The 16,572-nt window shown below is 37.7% G+C and overlaps 1 protein-coding gene across 2 annotated transcripts in view; it reads left to right on the top strand.

Annotated features, from left to right (window-relative positions):
* Man1a1 (mannosidase alpha class 1A member 1) overlaps positions 1–16,572 on the top strand; it is a 159,327-nt gene that overhangs the window by 29,953 nt on the left and 112,802 nt on the right. For both annotated transcript variants that reach the window (XM_042667279.1, XM_042667335.1), the window contains exons 2-3: positions 9,818–9,914; positions 11,656–11,771. In XM_042667279.1, the coding sequence (XP_042523213.1) occupies positions 9,818–9,914; positions 11,656–11,771 (213 nt within the window). The remainder of the gene's footprint in view (positions 1–9,817; positions 9,915–11,655; positions 11,772–16,572) is intronic.

The following is a 16,572-nucleotide window of genomic DNA, read 5'->3' as shown; positions in this document are numbered from 1 at the left end:
AGAAAGTAATATTTGTTTTGCACAAAATGAATCTTACTGTCTCCTTAGAATCTGAAAGCAGCATCCTGGTATCCTAGCAGAGGACACACATTTTCTGTGGGTGCCTAGAACTGTTCTAGAGTTGCAAGTTCTTCTCATATTGGGAAGAGCCCTCCTTTGCTTGAGGATCAGAGAGGGAAAGTCAGCTTTCAAGTTTCCACTGGCTAGCCTCACATTGACCACAGACCTCTTAGCTGGGCTAATCTAATAAACATAGGTTTCACTTAGTTAAAAATCAGCCAAAGAAGAAAAGACCAGAATCCCTGATGATGAACCTTTAAGCTGAAATTACAGTGTTAGCATAAAGTCCAGAGTCACTAACCACAAAATAGATAATTAAAGTAGGAAATAATGCAAGTGATATACCCTCAGCTGATGAAAAACTCTTTTTATGAAAAGAAAATATTGTGAACAACCGTGCTTCTTTCCAGAAACTAACACTCTACATACCCACATGGGAACAGGTCCTGTCCTACACTCAAACTTGGGAGATTCTATCCTTTCAATAGGCAGAAGTTGTGCTTACATATAAGTTAAGTATTTCTACTTTGCTCTTTTGTATGTTTTCATTGGATTTTTGATCTGTACCTTCTTCCATGTGGTAATATCATTAAGGTTTTGTAAAATAACAGAATTTGGTCATCAATAAACCATTATATGCACATGATCTAATTTTTTGAGCAGTAACTAAAACTTTGGCTTTTTCTAGGAGAACAAGGATAATCTGTCCTCTATAAGTAGAGAGTGCTAGAATTCCCATTAAAAAAGTACAAAACTGACTTTATCAGGCATCTAACTCCTTCTAGAGAAATTGTCTCTTATTTCAGTGAGAGATTAATGCTCAATAACTCCTTAAGATTCATACAGTAGCATTAAATATTCCTTTATATAATCTCCTGCTGTCTTTAAAAAAAAGGTATTTTAAAATGCTCTGGCAAAGAATTGAAGACATTTAGGTCTGAAGAAAACTCACATGCTCATTGAAGGTGAACTGGCAGCCTCCAGTAGAATTAACAAACCAACTTCACTCATGGCAACAAGAAACCGGAAGTCAAGTTGAGACTAAAGAAAACCCAGTAGATACTGCCCAGATGGTGGTCATAAAGAAACCTCAAAAATTACCACAGTTGAAGGAAACTGGCGGTGCATTCTATAGCTTGGCACCCAGGAAAGATTCACAGTTCTTCATAAATCCAGTGACAGACCAGGTGGGAGTTGAGTGTGCCCAAGCAGCATATGTACCAGGTGGGGAGGCCTTGGGAAAGGAGCTAGAGCAAGGACTGATACAGAGGGATGAGATAGGCATGAAAGCTGTAGGACAAGGCAGGCAAGGGAGGGCTGAGCTGAGAGACTCTATCCTTGTGTCACAGTTCACAGTTGATAGGATCAGTGCTGTTTGTGTGTGCATATATGTGCTGGTACTGGGTTCAGCCCCAATCTGAGCTCATTAATTGGAGATAAGAACGTCATGAATCTTTCTACTGGGCTGACTTCTAACCATATCCTCAGATCTCACCTCTTGACTAGCTAGGATTACAGGTGTGAGCTCTAATGCCTGGAAAATTTGTGTTATTTTGATGTTAGGCCTGACCACAGATCCTTGAACCCCAGAAAATTCCATCCTTATTTGTGAAGTAGCTGGGGAGCTCAGAAGCCATGGCTTGGAGGCAACAGAGATTTCTTTTCAATGGTGTACTAGAAAGAATCAGAATGAGGGAGTTCATAACCTTGCTCTTTTGTGCGGTGCTGGGTCTTAGCTTCCTTACTGATAAAAATGTGGATCATAATGCCCCACAGGGCATGGTGAGGGTTAAGTTTGGCGAATTGTATCAAACCCTTCACAGTACAGTGTCGTAGGTGTTTGTCAATTAAAATTCATTCACTTCTTCCTTACAGCCTCCAACGCCAAAACCCACAATGATGACAGCTCATGCTGTTTAATTTGTGGAGCAGAGAATCTAAAATTCTAAATACTTTCTAAAATGTGAAAACTAGTACTCATCCAGGAAGAAGAGAATTGCTGAAAAGTTGGTGAATAATGATTTATATATTTCTGATTTCAAGGATTCTCAAGGACTTTGCTAACCTACCCTGGGCCCAAACAGTCCAGGGCAGCTATAGGCCAACTTGTACTAGAGTGTGCTATAACTTTTCTCTTTGGTCTGTGGGAAGCTGCATGTCATGGATATAAGAATAGACATCGGTGTTAGACCTGTGTCTATCAATTAGGAGATGTGCTGCAGCACATACTGCTGGGATGTGGGCTATGGCTCAAACTGTTCCCTTTCAATCATACTATTCATTAATTTCTTCATCATTACACTGTGTACTGATTTCAGGTCCTACACTTATTTAGATAAGCACTGTACCTCTTGAGTCATAATCCTAGGTTTTTAACTTCTTGGTTTGTTTTAAAGATACAATGTCATGCAAACACTGACTGAGGCTGGCCTCAGACATGATCTTCCTACACCATGTTCAGCCTGGGTATTATTTATCCAGTTGCTTTTCTCAAGGCCTTCATTCTAGTCTTGACACACTCCTGGTCATTCCATCCCTGCCTGACTTTTCAGTTTGAGATCCTTTTTTTCTTCCAAAACTAAGGCAGAAACCAGAGAGCTGGCAGTGGGTCCCAAGCCAACAATTGGATGTAGCCTAACCTTCTAACCTAGATGAAATACATCACTCTCAGTTAAATTGGATTTCAGATAAACAACAAATACTTTCTTAGTGTAAGTGTGTCCCATGCGATCATTCTGTTTCCGAATCTGGCAAACCTCCTCTGTTTCCATTTGTAAATCTCAGCCTGGCATCAATAGCTACTCAATAAGTAGAATTGCCATTGCAACATTAAGATTAAAAAACCTTGGGGATAGAACACCTGATTAGCCTTAGGGAAAAGTAAAGAAGACTAACACATTTCGCATTAAACGAGAAATTGAGCAAAGCATATGAATACATGTTTTAATTTGATAAGGGATAAAATTGGACATGATCCCAACAGGGAGAGGTTTTTTCTCTGTATAAGGAAATGACATCTAGAAGGTGACTGGAGGTGGGGCTGGCTCAGTGGAAGTCATTCCCGGGACTGTGTTAGATGGCATCTTTGTTCCTGCTAAGAGAATCCTAAATGCTTTTAGGTATAATTGTGCAGATTCTTGTGGAGTCACACCGGGCTCTGCATTCTGTCACCTTTAGTTGACTTTGGCCTCCTTTCTATCCTGTCCCATTAATTTACCTCTCCTTACATATCTTTGACTCTCTGTGTTCACTTGATGCCCATTTTCTCTTCCCACTGCCCTCTCTCTGTCCTCCTTCTCTGCCCGACTTCCAAAGCCTGGGAGGAGGTGGGGCATGGCTGTTGTCAGCCAGCCTCACTGAGGTCTTCTACTCTGGGGCATTTCCACCTTTGATCTGCTCAGGTGGCTGAGGAGATAATAATTATCTAATTTTTTTTAAAGCCTTATTTTGTTAACATCAGTTTTACAATCAAGCAAAACTGAACAAAAACAATGGAAAGTTCCTGTGTGCTGTGTTCCCTGTTCCTACATAGACAATTTCTCCCAGTCAGTCTCTCCTACTGTCAACACTCACACCTCAATGGTACACTTATTATAGATGTTTGCTCTTTTTCTAAGAATGAACGGACTAAAGGCTTGAAGGATCACATCCTCAGACAGCAGGGTTCAGGCTTACGCACTACATCATGCCTGTGCCTGGGATAGTGGCCCCTCTGGTCTGCTGTCTTCATTCACAGAGGCAGTAGAGTAACATTAGATAAGGCAAAGAAGGGTGGCTAGCTGCATTGCTGCCCTGCCTTCACCTACATAGAAGTTCCCTTCCAATGGCAAAGTCTGGAGAACACTGAATTATTTCCCTCAAGTTACTTTTCATCTTGTTCCCTTTACCCTTTTCTAGTCCCACCAAAGGTTAATATGAGATTACATATGAAAGCTCTAGAAGTCACTTTTATACAGCAATCAAGTGATTTCTGGGAAAATTTGGCAGAAACTTACCAGGCTTTGAAGTCAGTGTTTTCAAAGCCATCAACCCTAAGATACTGAAAGAAACAGCACTGTCAGCTTTAACAAGCAGCGAGTTAGGTGGTTCTTCCTCCTTGAGCTCCTGTACAGGAACCAGAGGCAGCCTTGTGTGTCCTCTGGAGCAGTAGACACGAGTATTGCTGGATTTTAGATCTTGCCTTTAACACTACACAGCAAGAAGACTTAAAAGTGAACTAAGGCCCCTGTTTGTTCCTCTCCTTCCATATGCTTTTTCTCTTACCAGGGGTTGAGACCCATTAACTCAAAAGAACATGGGCATCCATCTCAAATTTTTTCATATCTAATTATTGCTAGAATACTTCGAGCATTTAGTGCCTGCCTGCTTTACATACCCTGTGAAACCTCGTGGTCTGTAGACACCAAGCTGCTATGGTCTTTCCAGTTTCTTTCCACCATGCTCCATCACTTAGTGCAAGGCTCTAACCCCAAGGGCAATCTTTGGCTCTATTCTAGATAACAGCCTCTTGCTCTATGCCTCTGATGGTTTTATGCAGTGAGAGACTTTATTTCTCATGCAATGTCCAAATGTACAATTCAAAATGTGTGCATTTACTAACTCTTGTGGCCACATCTCTTTCTTAAGTCAGCATTAGATTCCCTGGAACCAAATCCATTACACGGTGTACCTGGAGCAATTGCGATTTCATGACTGCAAATAGTTACCCTTCACCTGAAAAGCCATTTCTAGTCTTTTTCCTTTCTTCTACCTTTAGGATACCAAATGACTGTATATAGTTTTTTGGTTTTTTTGGGGGGTCATGGGGCCTGAACTGGGCCTGGGCGCTGTCCCTCAGCTCTTCAGCTCAAAGCTAGTGCTCTACCACTTGAGCCACAGCACCACTTCTGGCTTTTTTCTTTTTGCTTATGTGGCGGTGAGGAATCGAACCCAGGGCCTCATGCATGCAAGGCAAGCGCTCTACCACTGAGCCACCTTCCCAGCCCGACTATATGTTTTTAAATTTGTAGATTTATGAAGAGTTGGAGACATAGATTTATCTGGCTTGATTTATACTTGTCTCTCCTGTTTATACGTTGCTAAGAAGAATTTTGAAACTAGCATGGTTAGGCTTTTAATAGAAACTATTAGGATGCCTATAATACATTGAATATTTATGTATACTAGGCAGTGTGGTGAGTTCTTTGCAGTCATTGTTTTATTTCTTCACCATGTCAGCCAATGTCTCTGTGCTTTCATTCATGCATACTTAGTGGATGTCAAAAAATAGGACAAAGGGAATTAATTGGCTAATCGAGAGCCATATCAATGTCAGCAGAACTTGGTTATAAACCCAGTTAGATGACTGAACTAATGGCCTGTCCTTATACATTACTCATATATAAATGAGATTTCTTTTATGAGGACACAGAGAAGGAAACAGCACTAAGAGGTAAAATGCCAAACCTGTGGAGGAGTGTGAGATAGTTTGGCAATCAGTAAGCATTGTTTGTTGTTCTACAGCTTCTCTGTAGATACAACAACTTTCTCAGAATGTCTCCACTTGCACTGCCGTGGGTGGTATAGTTAGGTCAGTCCAATTCTATCCATTAGCAAGAGCCACACACACTGGCATACCTCCCCTTGGAGGCTTGTTACCAACTACAGTTGTCAATCTTAGGATCAAGTACCAGGCCCCAGATCACTCAGCCAAGGATTGTATTCCACAAACAATAGAATTTTTTTTTTTCAGTGATAGAGCTTAAACTCAGAACCTGGGCACTGTCTCTGACTTTTTTGCACAAGATTAGCTCTCTGTCCTGGAGCCACAGCACCACTTCTGGTTTTCTGGTGGTTAATTGGAGGTAAGAGTCCCACAGACTTTTCTGCCCAGGCTGGCTTTGAACTGTGATCCTCAATGTCAGCCTCCTGTGTAGCTGGGATTATAGGGATGAGCCACCAGTACTCAGCAAACAATGGAAACGTTACATCATAAGATTGATGAAGGGGGCTGTGGATATGAGCTTGTAGGTGTTTTTGAAGTTGCAATGATCAAATTCTATCAAAAATGATGAGATTTTCAAAAAGTTTTGTTAAGGTATCAGTGATTAAAATTTTAGGATCAGGTGATTAAAACTTCAGCAAATAGAAATATTTGCTAAGGGGAGGTTCTGGAAACACAAATATGAGTGATGAAATGTTGACATAGCTAGGGGAAATTAAAGCATATCTTTTCTCCTGATCTTGATTCATACAGACATTACAACTTTATTGTTAAGTAAAGTTGTATATACCAATTAATTAGTTTCCTTACTGTTTTCCTGTATTTCCACACTTGTATTGACCATGAGAGGGAAGATGTTAAGCGTCCACACATTATCTATTAGATTATAAGTAAGATAGTCTTCTATACTTCCATTCTAGTTTTTAGCATCTTCTTTATTCATGAAGAGAGACACACAGTAAATGACATTGCCTAAGTACTCAGCCCTAATGTCAGCTGAAAAGAAGTACAAATTGAAGATTCTTCTATAAGCACAGAGTCAAGGAGAAGTGAATGTTATTTTTTGCATATCTTATGTCTTAATCCCATCCTCTCTGGATCAAAACAATGGATTGTTATTATGAACTTCTGTGTCATTTTGTCCTTTGTTTCCATCTAGAGTGTGTCAGCTGTACTTTTTCATTAAGGCAAAGATAAATACTGAGAAACACGTTGTTTTGGGAGAGTTGGAGAGGTGGGAGAGGGAAGGGTTAGGAGAAAAACAAAGGAGGGAGTAGCAATGCTCGACAAGAAATGTACTCATTACCTTTACTCATGTAACTAACCTGTCTGTACAGCATCTTTACAATAAAATAAAATTTAATAAGAAAAGAAAAAAAACATTGTTTTGGTTTCTTACCAGCTTATCTCTCTTTTCATGAGAGTCCTAATCAACCTTTAGTTTAGGCCTATTTTAATCCTTCTTGGGATGTTAAACTGTAGAACCCTAATTAAATTGATGAAAGACTACAAAATAAAATAAGGGAGAGGAAGGATCAGTCCTGTTCATGGCAGTTGAATTTTAGAAGTGATCTTCTTGTCTTGTTAACTTACAATAATATTGTCTGGGGAGATGAAAGTCTTTTGTCCCCATGGTCCCTCTGCTGGCCAGTGGCCTAATACTTTAAAGTTGAAGTTACAAGTAGTAGCATTTTGATGTTTCCAAACATTTGTATAAGTCGTAAGTCAGAGAGTGGTAGCATGTTATATAGGACTTGTGGATTCAATCTCATGTTTATTCCATGCACACCAGGGACATACCTATGTACCCACGACACTACTGTTGGCTTTTATATGGAAAATTACTTCTGGAGGTGAACAGCCACTGGAGCAAGGCAACAATGGGCCATTTCTCTTCTCTTTACTGGAGAAATGATTTCTGATGTGCCATTCTAGGCATTCTGACCACATCATTTTCTTCTTCTTTTCTAACTTTAACTCGTGAAAATCTCATGGGATGAGGAACCCATTTTGAGAAGTGTGTCACAGCAACTTTTGAAATGTAAGAAGCTAAGCAATTAGTGTCAGCTTTTCTCTTGGGAGAAAAAGATAAGAAAAGTTAATGTAGACTACAGAGGTAATAATGTAAGGAAGTTCTGAACTAGAAGTACATCATATAAATGATTATTTCTAGCAAAGGAACCCCGTCCTCTGTGGGAAGGCTTTACGTGGGAAATCTTTAAACTAGTAATAGTATATGACACTGCTTTCCATTCAAATTGAGAGCTTAAAGAAGCCATCACAACTTTTTTTTCTGTTTTTATATCAAGTGTACTCTAAAAGCTTTTGAATTTTTAAGTTTCTTGGTAAATTTACAATAATGAAGAGTTTACCAAGTGTAGTAAAAGAGGAAAAGGAAAATAATGCTCAGAGATACAATCTCAAGGTGTTTTGTGGCTTTCAGAAGCTCATTGATTTCAGTTTTGTGCAATGTACACAGTGTAGGTTCAAAATTCACTAAACATGTAACTACCAGCCATCAATAAAGCAGTACACTCATTGCAGAAAAAAATGCAAGTCATGCCTGTAGACATCATACATACATCCTGTGAGGAATTATGATCCCAATTTTTTAGATAAGAGAATCTCACAAATACTATGACTCACCCATGGGTATGTGATGAATCAGTAGCATTATAGGGATTATAAATCAGATTATGGGATCATCACATCTATTGAACTTCCCAATAAAGTTAATTTACAAGAACAAAACCTTTTGGACATTACCTGATACATACTTGTGGACTGTTGCAATTTCAACAATTGATTCATTCAAGGAAGAGTCTACTGCAGACTTAATAAAAGGAGATGATGCAGTTCAGGCCTCAGGCTTTGTAGTCAGTCATTTCTAAGTCTCAAGCTTCATGCCAATAAAACATATTGCAATACTGCATTGAAGGGAGGCATTTATTCAGGATACCCAACCGATAATACAGTCTTGGTAGCTGTTAATAGTAGTAATAGTGATTTTAAAAAAAGTAAACAAAACAGTTAATGAGAAGTTCTCATGCCTATAATCTGACTACTTGGGAGGCTGAGATAGGATCATGATTGAGGCCAGCCCTGGCCTCAACTGATCCCCAGCTGATAGCTGGGCATACTGGCACACACTTGTAATAATCCTTGTTATTACAGGAATCCTAAAAAGGTAGATCACAGTCCAGGTATGTGCCTGGACAGGGAGTGACACCCTATTTTAAAATCAGTGCAGTGTAAAAGAGGGCTGGAAATGTGGCTCAACCATATAGAACTTTTCTAATTAAGGATCTTGAGTTCAAATGTCAATACCTTAAAAAATAATAGTACCATGTCCTGAGACGTGTAAAGACATGAATAAAATTGTATTGCTATCATTAAAGACTTGTGAGAAATAACCATTAAGTACTATATAATTTTATGTAGTAATTTTTTTTAGGTATTTTAAGAGTGTGGAACCAGATTTTCAGGTCATGTCTGTATTTTGATAACTTTTGTTCAAAGATAGGGGTCTGAATAAATTCTAGCTATTTGAGGAGGCTCTCTTGTCTTTTTTTTTTTTTTTAGTTAGATAATTGAAAAATACATAACTAATTTTAGGGAGAGAAGCTTGGCTTTTGAAAACATTGCTTTTAAATGGTCTTTCAATTGTTAATGAGTAGAATCAGTGTTAGTTATATATTATGCATACACATGTATCCAATTAGATAGATTATATTAAAGTAAGTGAAAGTTTTTCAAAATCTAAGCATAACTAAAGTTTCATTTTTTCCTGTAGCTATTTTAAATACTTCTCTATACTTCTTGATTAAGAATCATGATATGTTTAAAGTGATAACCTTGAATATTTGTCTAATACATAACCATGATGTAAACAAAATAGAAGCTTGTAAAAAATGTGAATTGTAAATTTGCTTATCTAATCTGTTGGGAGAATTAAAGAGATAGAGTCTGACTAAGAATGACCTATGAATCCAAGATAAACTAAATTTCTGTTGCTGGAAACTGACTTTTACATCAAATATTATGTTTATATTAAATAGGATTAAATGGATTCAGAAAAATTCCACTTGTAGATTCCATTGTATATTGATGTTCATGTGTTCTAATTTATTTATACCACCATCAACCGCATCATTAATTATCATCTGTTAGTAAGTAGTGAATCTGAATGTTTTAACCTTTAAATCTAAAATGATCACTTTTGTAGCAAAAACTTCTCAATTCAAATTGTAAATTCATTGTTCTTTTTTTCCTCAGATGATGAAACATGCTTGGAATAATTATAAACGCTATGCCTGGGGATTAAATGAACTGAAACCTATATCGAAAGAAGGCCATTCAAGCAGTTTGTTTGGTGAGTAGTGAATGCTTTGATTTCCTAGTGACAGTATCTCCTTTCCAGTTGCCTGAACGTATGGGTGGCAGAAAAGTTTGTATGATACAGTGATTCTCCAGGCTCTCCATCTCACACCTGATGAAGTTACCTTCAGGTACTGTATGGTGTGTCCTTCAGATAGAACTGTGGCTTCATGACAGAATGACCTGCGTAACTTTAAAAGTATTCATGTCTATGACACACTTCTGAAGAGTCTGGTGTAATGGGTATAGAGTGTAATATCAGGATTTCTAGTGCCACAAATAGAAAATTCTTTACTGAGTTGCATTTAACTGCATCCTAACAGGTAAAAGCTTTGTGTTTTCAATGTGTGTGTGTGTGTGTGTGTGTGTGTGTGTGTGTGTTACTAGAGTTTGAACTTGGGGCCTCACACTTGGTAAGCAAGTACACTCCCACTTGAGCTGTGCCTTCATCCCTTTTTGCTTTGGGTTGTTTTTCACATAGGGTCTTTGCTTTTGTCTTTCTATGTCCACCAATCAAGTAGTTGGTATTACAGATAAGTGCCACCACACCCCGCTTGTTTTGTTGAGATAGAAGTTCCCTAACTTTTTTCCCAGGCTGACTTCAAACTGTGGGGTCCTTCTATCTCTGCCTCTCAAGTAGCTAGAATTATAACCATGAGATACCATTCCCAGCCAAAAGCTGTGGCTTTATAGATAAGCTAGTCAAGGCAAAGGTTTCCAATGTTTATACCTGAAAAAGTGAGTATAGATTAGGCCAGTTACTTGAACTTCTGTTTATCTGTTCTTGCATGCTGAATTGATCACGGCAGCAACCTTCTGTGATCAATGTTGTGGATATTTATGTTCCTATTATGTAAGAAAACTAAACAGAAAGGTTTGATGGATTCCTCCGTCAGAGACCTACATGGTACCCTTTGTAATTAACTTGATTTCTTCCTAGCCTCCCCCTCAAGGATGCTTTGTTTTGAGATACTAAGGCTTGAATTTAAGGTGTCATGCTTGTTTGGCAGGTACTCTACCACTAAGCCACACCTCCAGCCCTAGTGTTTAACGGGTTCTTTTTGAAACAGTGTCTCACTTCCTGCCTAGATTTGTACTAGAACTAGGATCTTTCGATTTTAAGCCAGGAACTGGCCATGTGCAGCTCCCCATCAAAGCTGGGTTGGCAAATGGGTATCTGTTGCGTCCTGCTTCTGTCTGTTGAGATGGAATGTCATAGATTTTTCTCCCTGGGAACCATAATCCTCCCATTCTTAAGCCTCCCAAGTCACTAGGATTTATAGACATGAGTCACCACTACCCAACAAGCCTTCAGATTTTGATATAATAGCAGGATAAAAGGAATTCAGTTTTGTCCTGGGACAGCTGAATTCACTAATAGAAAACATGACTTCTTACCATGTAAGTAACTGTGAAATAATTCCTATTTGTACATGAACAGTTTTAGCTGATATTCATTGAGCACTTATTGTGTGCCAAGTGCCATTCATTCCACATACCATTTCACCAAATTTTTATACTACCATGAAAAGAAGATGGGAAAGATTTTAAAAATTAGAAGATCAATCGTGTGGCCTATGGTAATTTTTAGTTTAGTACCTTTATTTTGTTTCTTTTCATTGAGAGTTTAGATTATATTCAATGTTGTTGTTTACTAATAAGTTAAGAATTACCTTTTGTCTTTTCCAGGTGTGGTCAAAGCGTTTATTGAAAAAAGTTATTTTTAATATTTTTAGGTAACATCAAAGGAGCAACTATAGTAGATGCCTTGGATACACTTTTCATTATGGGAATGAAAGATGAATTTCAGGAAGCAAAATCATGGATTGAAAAAAATTTAGATTTTAATGTGGTAAGTTACTTTTTTTTAATTGTGAAAATACTATACAGAGGGGTTACAATTACATGGGCAAGATAATGAGTGCATTTCTTATCAAGCATTGTATCCTCCTCCTTCTTTGTTTCCCCTTTCCATCCCTTCCCATCTCTCCCCCCTGCCCCCTGCTGTGCCAAAGTTGTAAAGTTCATTTTTGTCATAACATCTTGTACATCTCATTGTTGCAATGGGTCCAACTGTATCCCTATTTAAACAATTTGTTTTCCCCTTCCCCTCCACAAATTATACCGACATCAAATACAGTGAAAGCAGGGGTTGTACTGTGAGGGAGGGTCATACAAAGCAACAAAGAAATAATCTTATAAATGTGTTAGAAACAATCACATGAAAGAAAAAAAACATTTGAATACATATTTTAGGGTTCATTTCCCTAACATCACCTTATCTGACCTTTTCTGCTTGACTCAGGCATATACTAGTTATTGCAAATAAGGGAGACCATGGGACCTATGTTTCTTTGGGCCTGGCTTACTTCACTTAATTAATTTTTTCCAAGTCTTTCCATTTCCTAACAAATGGGGCAATGTCATTCTTTCTGATGGAGGCATAGAATTCCATTGTGTATATATTAATGTGGTAAGTTTCTAATTGAGTGCTTAAATTTCATCTAACATAAATATATTCTGTATTAGGGCAGATCATTGTATTGCAAAACATCCGTAGTAGAGACAGTGCAACTTAAATAGCCTTATTATGTTATATTCTTGCCTTCACTTACTACACTTAATATGTGTCTGGCTTATTTACTCATTCATTCTTTTTTGAGACAGGTTCTCACTATATAGTTGCCCTTGACCTTTCAGACCTTCTGCCTTACTCTCCTGAGTACTAGGATTACAGATGTGTGCCAACACACACAGCAAGAAATGAATATTTATTAAAGCTTACCTGTGACAAATACTTTTGTTTAAGTTCCACAACAATTCTATAGTATGAGTACTGTTTTTATACCTTTTCCTATTACAAATTGAAGCCCTAGGATCTTATTCTAGATTATAGGGCTTTGTTGGGCCTTTATTCTAACAGATATTTGTGACTCTTTGCTTGTGCTCCACACAGCGCACAGAGGACACAGCAGAAGTAAGCTTTCAAGTTTTTCCTATAAGTAAAGCTTCAAATTTGTTAGCCATATACTTAAATTTATACATATATATATATATATATATATGACATTTAAAAATGTTTGTTCTATATGAAAATTCTTGGAGGCCCTGTTAACTCAGACCCTGTTTACTCATTATTGAGGATAGGGGATACCTCTAGGTCTTCTTGATATTTTGATTGAGAAGGACTGTGTCTCCTCTAATCTAATTTAGTTAACCAACATTTTACCTGGCAAAGTACCTAGTCTAAGAAAAGGAAGCCTGCTGGCCCTGGCATCTTTTTCAGTTATTTACTTATGGCTGCATTATGGGTATTATTTTTAATCTGAGATTACTTTTCTGAGGTCCTAGGAAACTTTGTCTACCTGGTACATAGTCAGTAATATCTATAAATCCCTATCACCAGTCACAAGAAATGTGCTGTATGTTGAAAACAGATCAGAAGGCCGGGGCTCCTGCCCACTCCTCCCAGCTGAGGTCCTCTTGTTCTTCCACACACTGACAGAGAACCCCAGTGTCAAAGAATTCAAGATTAGTAAAGTTATCTTTTGTCCATTGCTTTTCTCCCACTTTTCTAATTGCTAAGACTATCATGTTTCAGTAATCTTGTGGACAAGCAGATGAGTTGATTACTGAATGTAGAATATAAGGGAAACAGTATTCCAATACAAAGGGCTATTGCTTTTATTTTTCAAATAGTACAAAAAGTACAAGGAAATGGTAATGCATTCAGGTTCATAGAGTTCTGTAATTGGAATGACTGGTGTTAGTTCTGATATTACTGATAAATAAATATTTATTTTGTCAATCATGGGGCTTGAACTCTGGGCTCTGGCACTATCGCTAAGCTCTTCAGCTAAAGGCTAGCACTCTACCATTTGAGCACAACACCACTTCTGGTTTTCTGGTTGTTAATTGGAGATAAGAGTCTCACAGACATTCCTCCCAGGCTGGCTTCGAACTGCGATCTTCAGATCTCAGCCTCTTGAGTAGCTAGGATTACAGGTGTGAGCCACCAGCGCCCAGCTTAGAAATAAATTTGAAAAGTGAAAGCAATGCCAGAAACTATTCTTTTGTCAAGATTATTCTCTCAGTGATAATTTTTTCCTTTTGTTCATTTTGTTCTGGGAATCAAACCTATGCTTTGCATATGCTAGACACAGGCTTGGAGCTATACCTCACTCTTTCTAATATTTGCCTCTGTCTTGTTATTATAAATAGATTATAGTATCAATAATCTCAGCTACCTATATGAAAAAACATGCAGTCTTATCTCAGTTATCTTCTCTCTTCTCTCTCCCACTCTCTTCTGATGTCCCCCTCCTCAGCTGTGGTGGCATATGCCTATGATACTTGGGAAGTGGAGGCAAAAGGTTGACAAATTTGAAGTCAGCCTGAGAAAAGTTCGCATGGCCCTTTCTCAAAAACAAACTAAACTAAAGTGAAACACAGGGGAACCTAGCTTAACTGGTAAGGTGCTGGCCTTAATGCTCAAATGGATAGTGTTGGTGGTGGGTAATAACTAGATTTATCCAAAATCTAGTAAGAGTCAAGATAGTAGAGTTTAGTACTAGAACTATGGCTACTGTCCAGATCCCTTACTAATCCATGTTGGTTGGCCTGAAAAACGACAACATCATTGTTCCAGACCTCCCCAAATACTTCATTCTACTTTCAAGACCAGTTGTGAGCAATTCTGAACATGGAAGCTAGGCATGGGAGTGGTTGTTGTAATTAAAAAAGACTGAGCACAAAAAATTGTTACTGTAACAAAAAGCTGGTGGCTGGCCTCTGACCACCACAAGTGACACAAATGTGTTCTGTGGGCTACAGGAACCTGTAAGGAAGCAGAATAAGTATACTCAGGAATATTAACCTGTGTTGAAGACAGCAACAAAAAAAGACACAGTAACTTGATTTTTACTTACATAATAAAGGGATTGAGATCTTGTTGAATGGTGACTAAGATTCTGACCTTAAAGTTTTCTTGGTTTGTCCAAAGACCCCGAATAGCAAAAAATAATCCTTAACAGAAATAACAGTGCTGGAGGAATATCAATACCAAATTTCAGACTCTACTTACAAAGCCATAGTAATCAAAACAGCTTGGTACTGGCATAAGACCAGACCTCAGGACCAATGGAATAGAATTGAAAATCCAGAAATGAACCTACAGACCTATAGCCATCTAATCTTTGATAAGGGAGCTAAACAAATAGAATGGAAGAAAGACAGCCTCTTCAGTAAATGGTGCTGGCAAAATTGGTTAACTATTTTGGTTTTTTTAATAAAAATGTATCCAAGCCACGTGCCGATAGCTCATGCCTATAATTCTAGCCACTCAGGAGGCTGAGATCGGAGTGAGGATCGCAGTTCAGAGCCAGCTCAGGCAGGAAAGCCCATGAGAAGCTTATCTCCAATTAACCACCAGCAAACCAGAAATGGCACTGTGGCTTAAGTGGTAGATCACTGGCCTTGAGCTGAGCTGAAGAGCTGAGGGACAGCTCCCAGGCCCATAATTCAAGCCCTACGACCAACCTCCCCCCCACCCCCCAAAAATGTATCCAGTTGACAACTGTTAATGACAGTCTTGTGCTGTATTTTTCTAACTATATTTCTAATAATTATAGTTTGAGAGATTTTATATATACATATATATATATATGCACCATACTTTGCCTTTTAAAAATGTAATCAATATAGTCTAAATGTGATAGTAGTACTTCCCATATTAAAAATGGTAACATATATCAGGAAAGCTATATTAATTTGCTCTTCTGATCATGTTAATAGAGTTGTTAGCTTACTCCTCTCTAGTTGGTCTTCATATACCACCTGTGAGAATTGGTCTTATATTTGCCAAGTTATGCCCAGAGATTTAGTGATTATTTGAGGAACTGTAGACTTTTCTTTAAAAAAAAAAAAACAACTTTTTCCCATTTATCTGATAGAGAAGCTTAGCATAAAGAGACAAAAAAATATTTCATTTTTATGGATAGCATGTAATATTTCATCTTAGATACATTATTGTTTATATTTAAATTAATATATTTTCCCGAGAAAGTATTTTAATTACCAATCCAAAAGTATTGTGGAACAAACCACATAAAGCAGTTAATATATCAAAATTTATTGCAGTAGAAGAATAAAATGGAATTGAAGTCGAAATACTATTATTTAAAGTTCTTTCCCGTGGTGTTCTTCAATATAAATAAATCTTACATTGAAGAATAAATTTATTTGTATGCAAAATATTCAATTTATATCACTTGAGAGTATAAAGTAAATGCTTTTCGCTGGTTTACACTGTCATTAACTAAACTCATTTTGTTTTCATGAAAGCATAACAAGTTGATTGATTGTGCATATTTTGTAGTACAAAGTTCAAATGGCTTTAATAACTGGCTTAATAAATCACTGAGATAATATGCTTTCTAGAGTAGGAGCAAAAACTACATTGATGGAGCTCTATATTCAATTCAGGCATTCGTAGGGTAGGAGCTTATAGGTACTGAAGAAAACTCTTAAGGATAGCTTCTGTAGGTGAGTTTTTTTAATTGTAACTAAAATAGTCTAAGGCCCATTTGTGTTCACTGATTATTCATTCACTCATTATTTCCAAAGTACCATCTAAGGACTAGTTACTTACCCTA

Source organism: Dipodomys spectabilis, unplaced genomic scaffold (genome assembly GCF_019054845.1).
Source record: "Dipodomys spectabilis isolate Male_0828 unplaced genomic scaffold, ASM1905484v1 ptg000001l, whole genome shotgun sequence".
Taxonomy (NCBI): domain Eukaryota; kingdom Metazoa; phylum Chordata; class Mammalia; order Rodentia; family Heteromyidae; genus Dipodomys; species Dipodomys spectabilis.
Note: the sequence above shows the minus strand (reverse complement) of the source record. Positions and strands in the feature narration are given on the sequence as shown.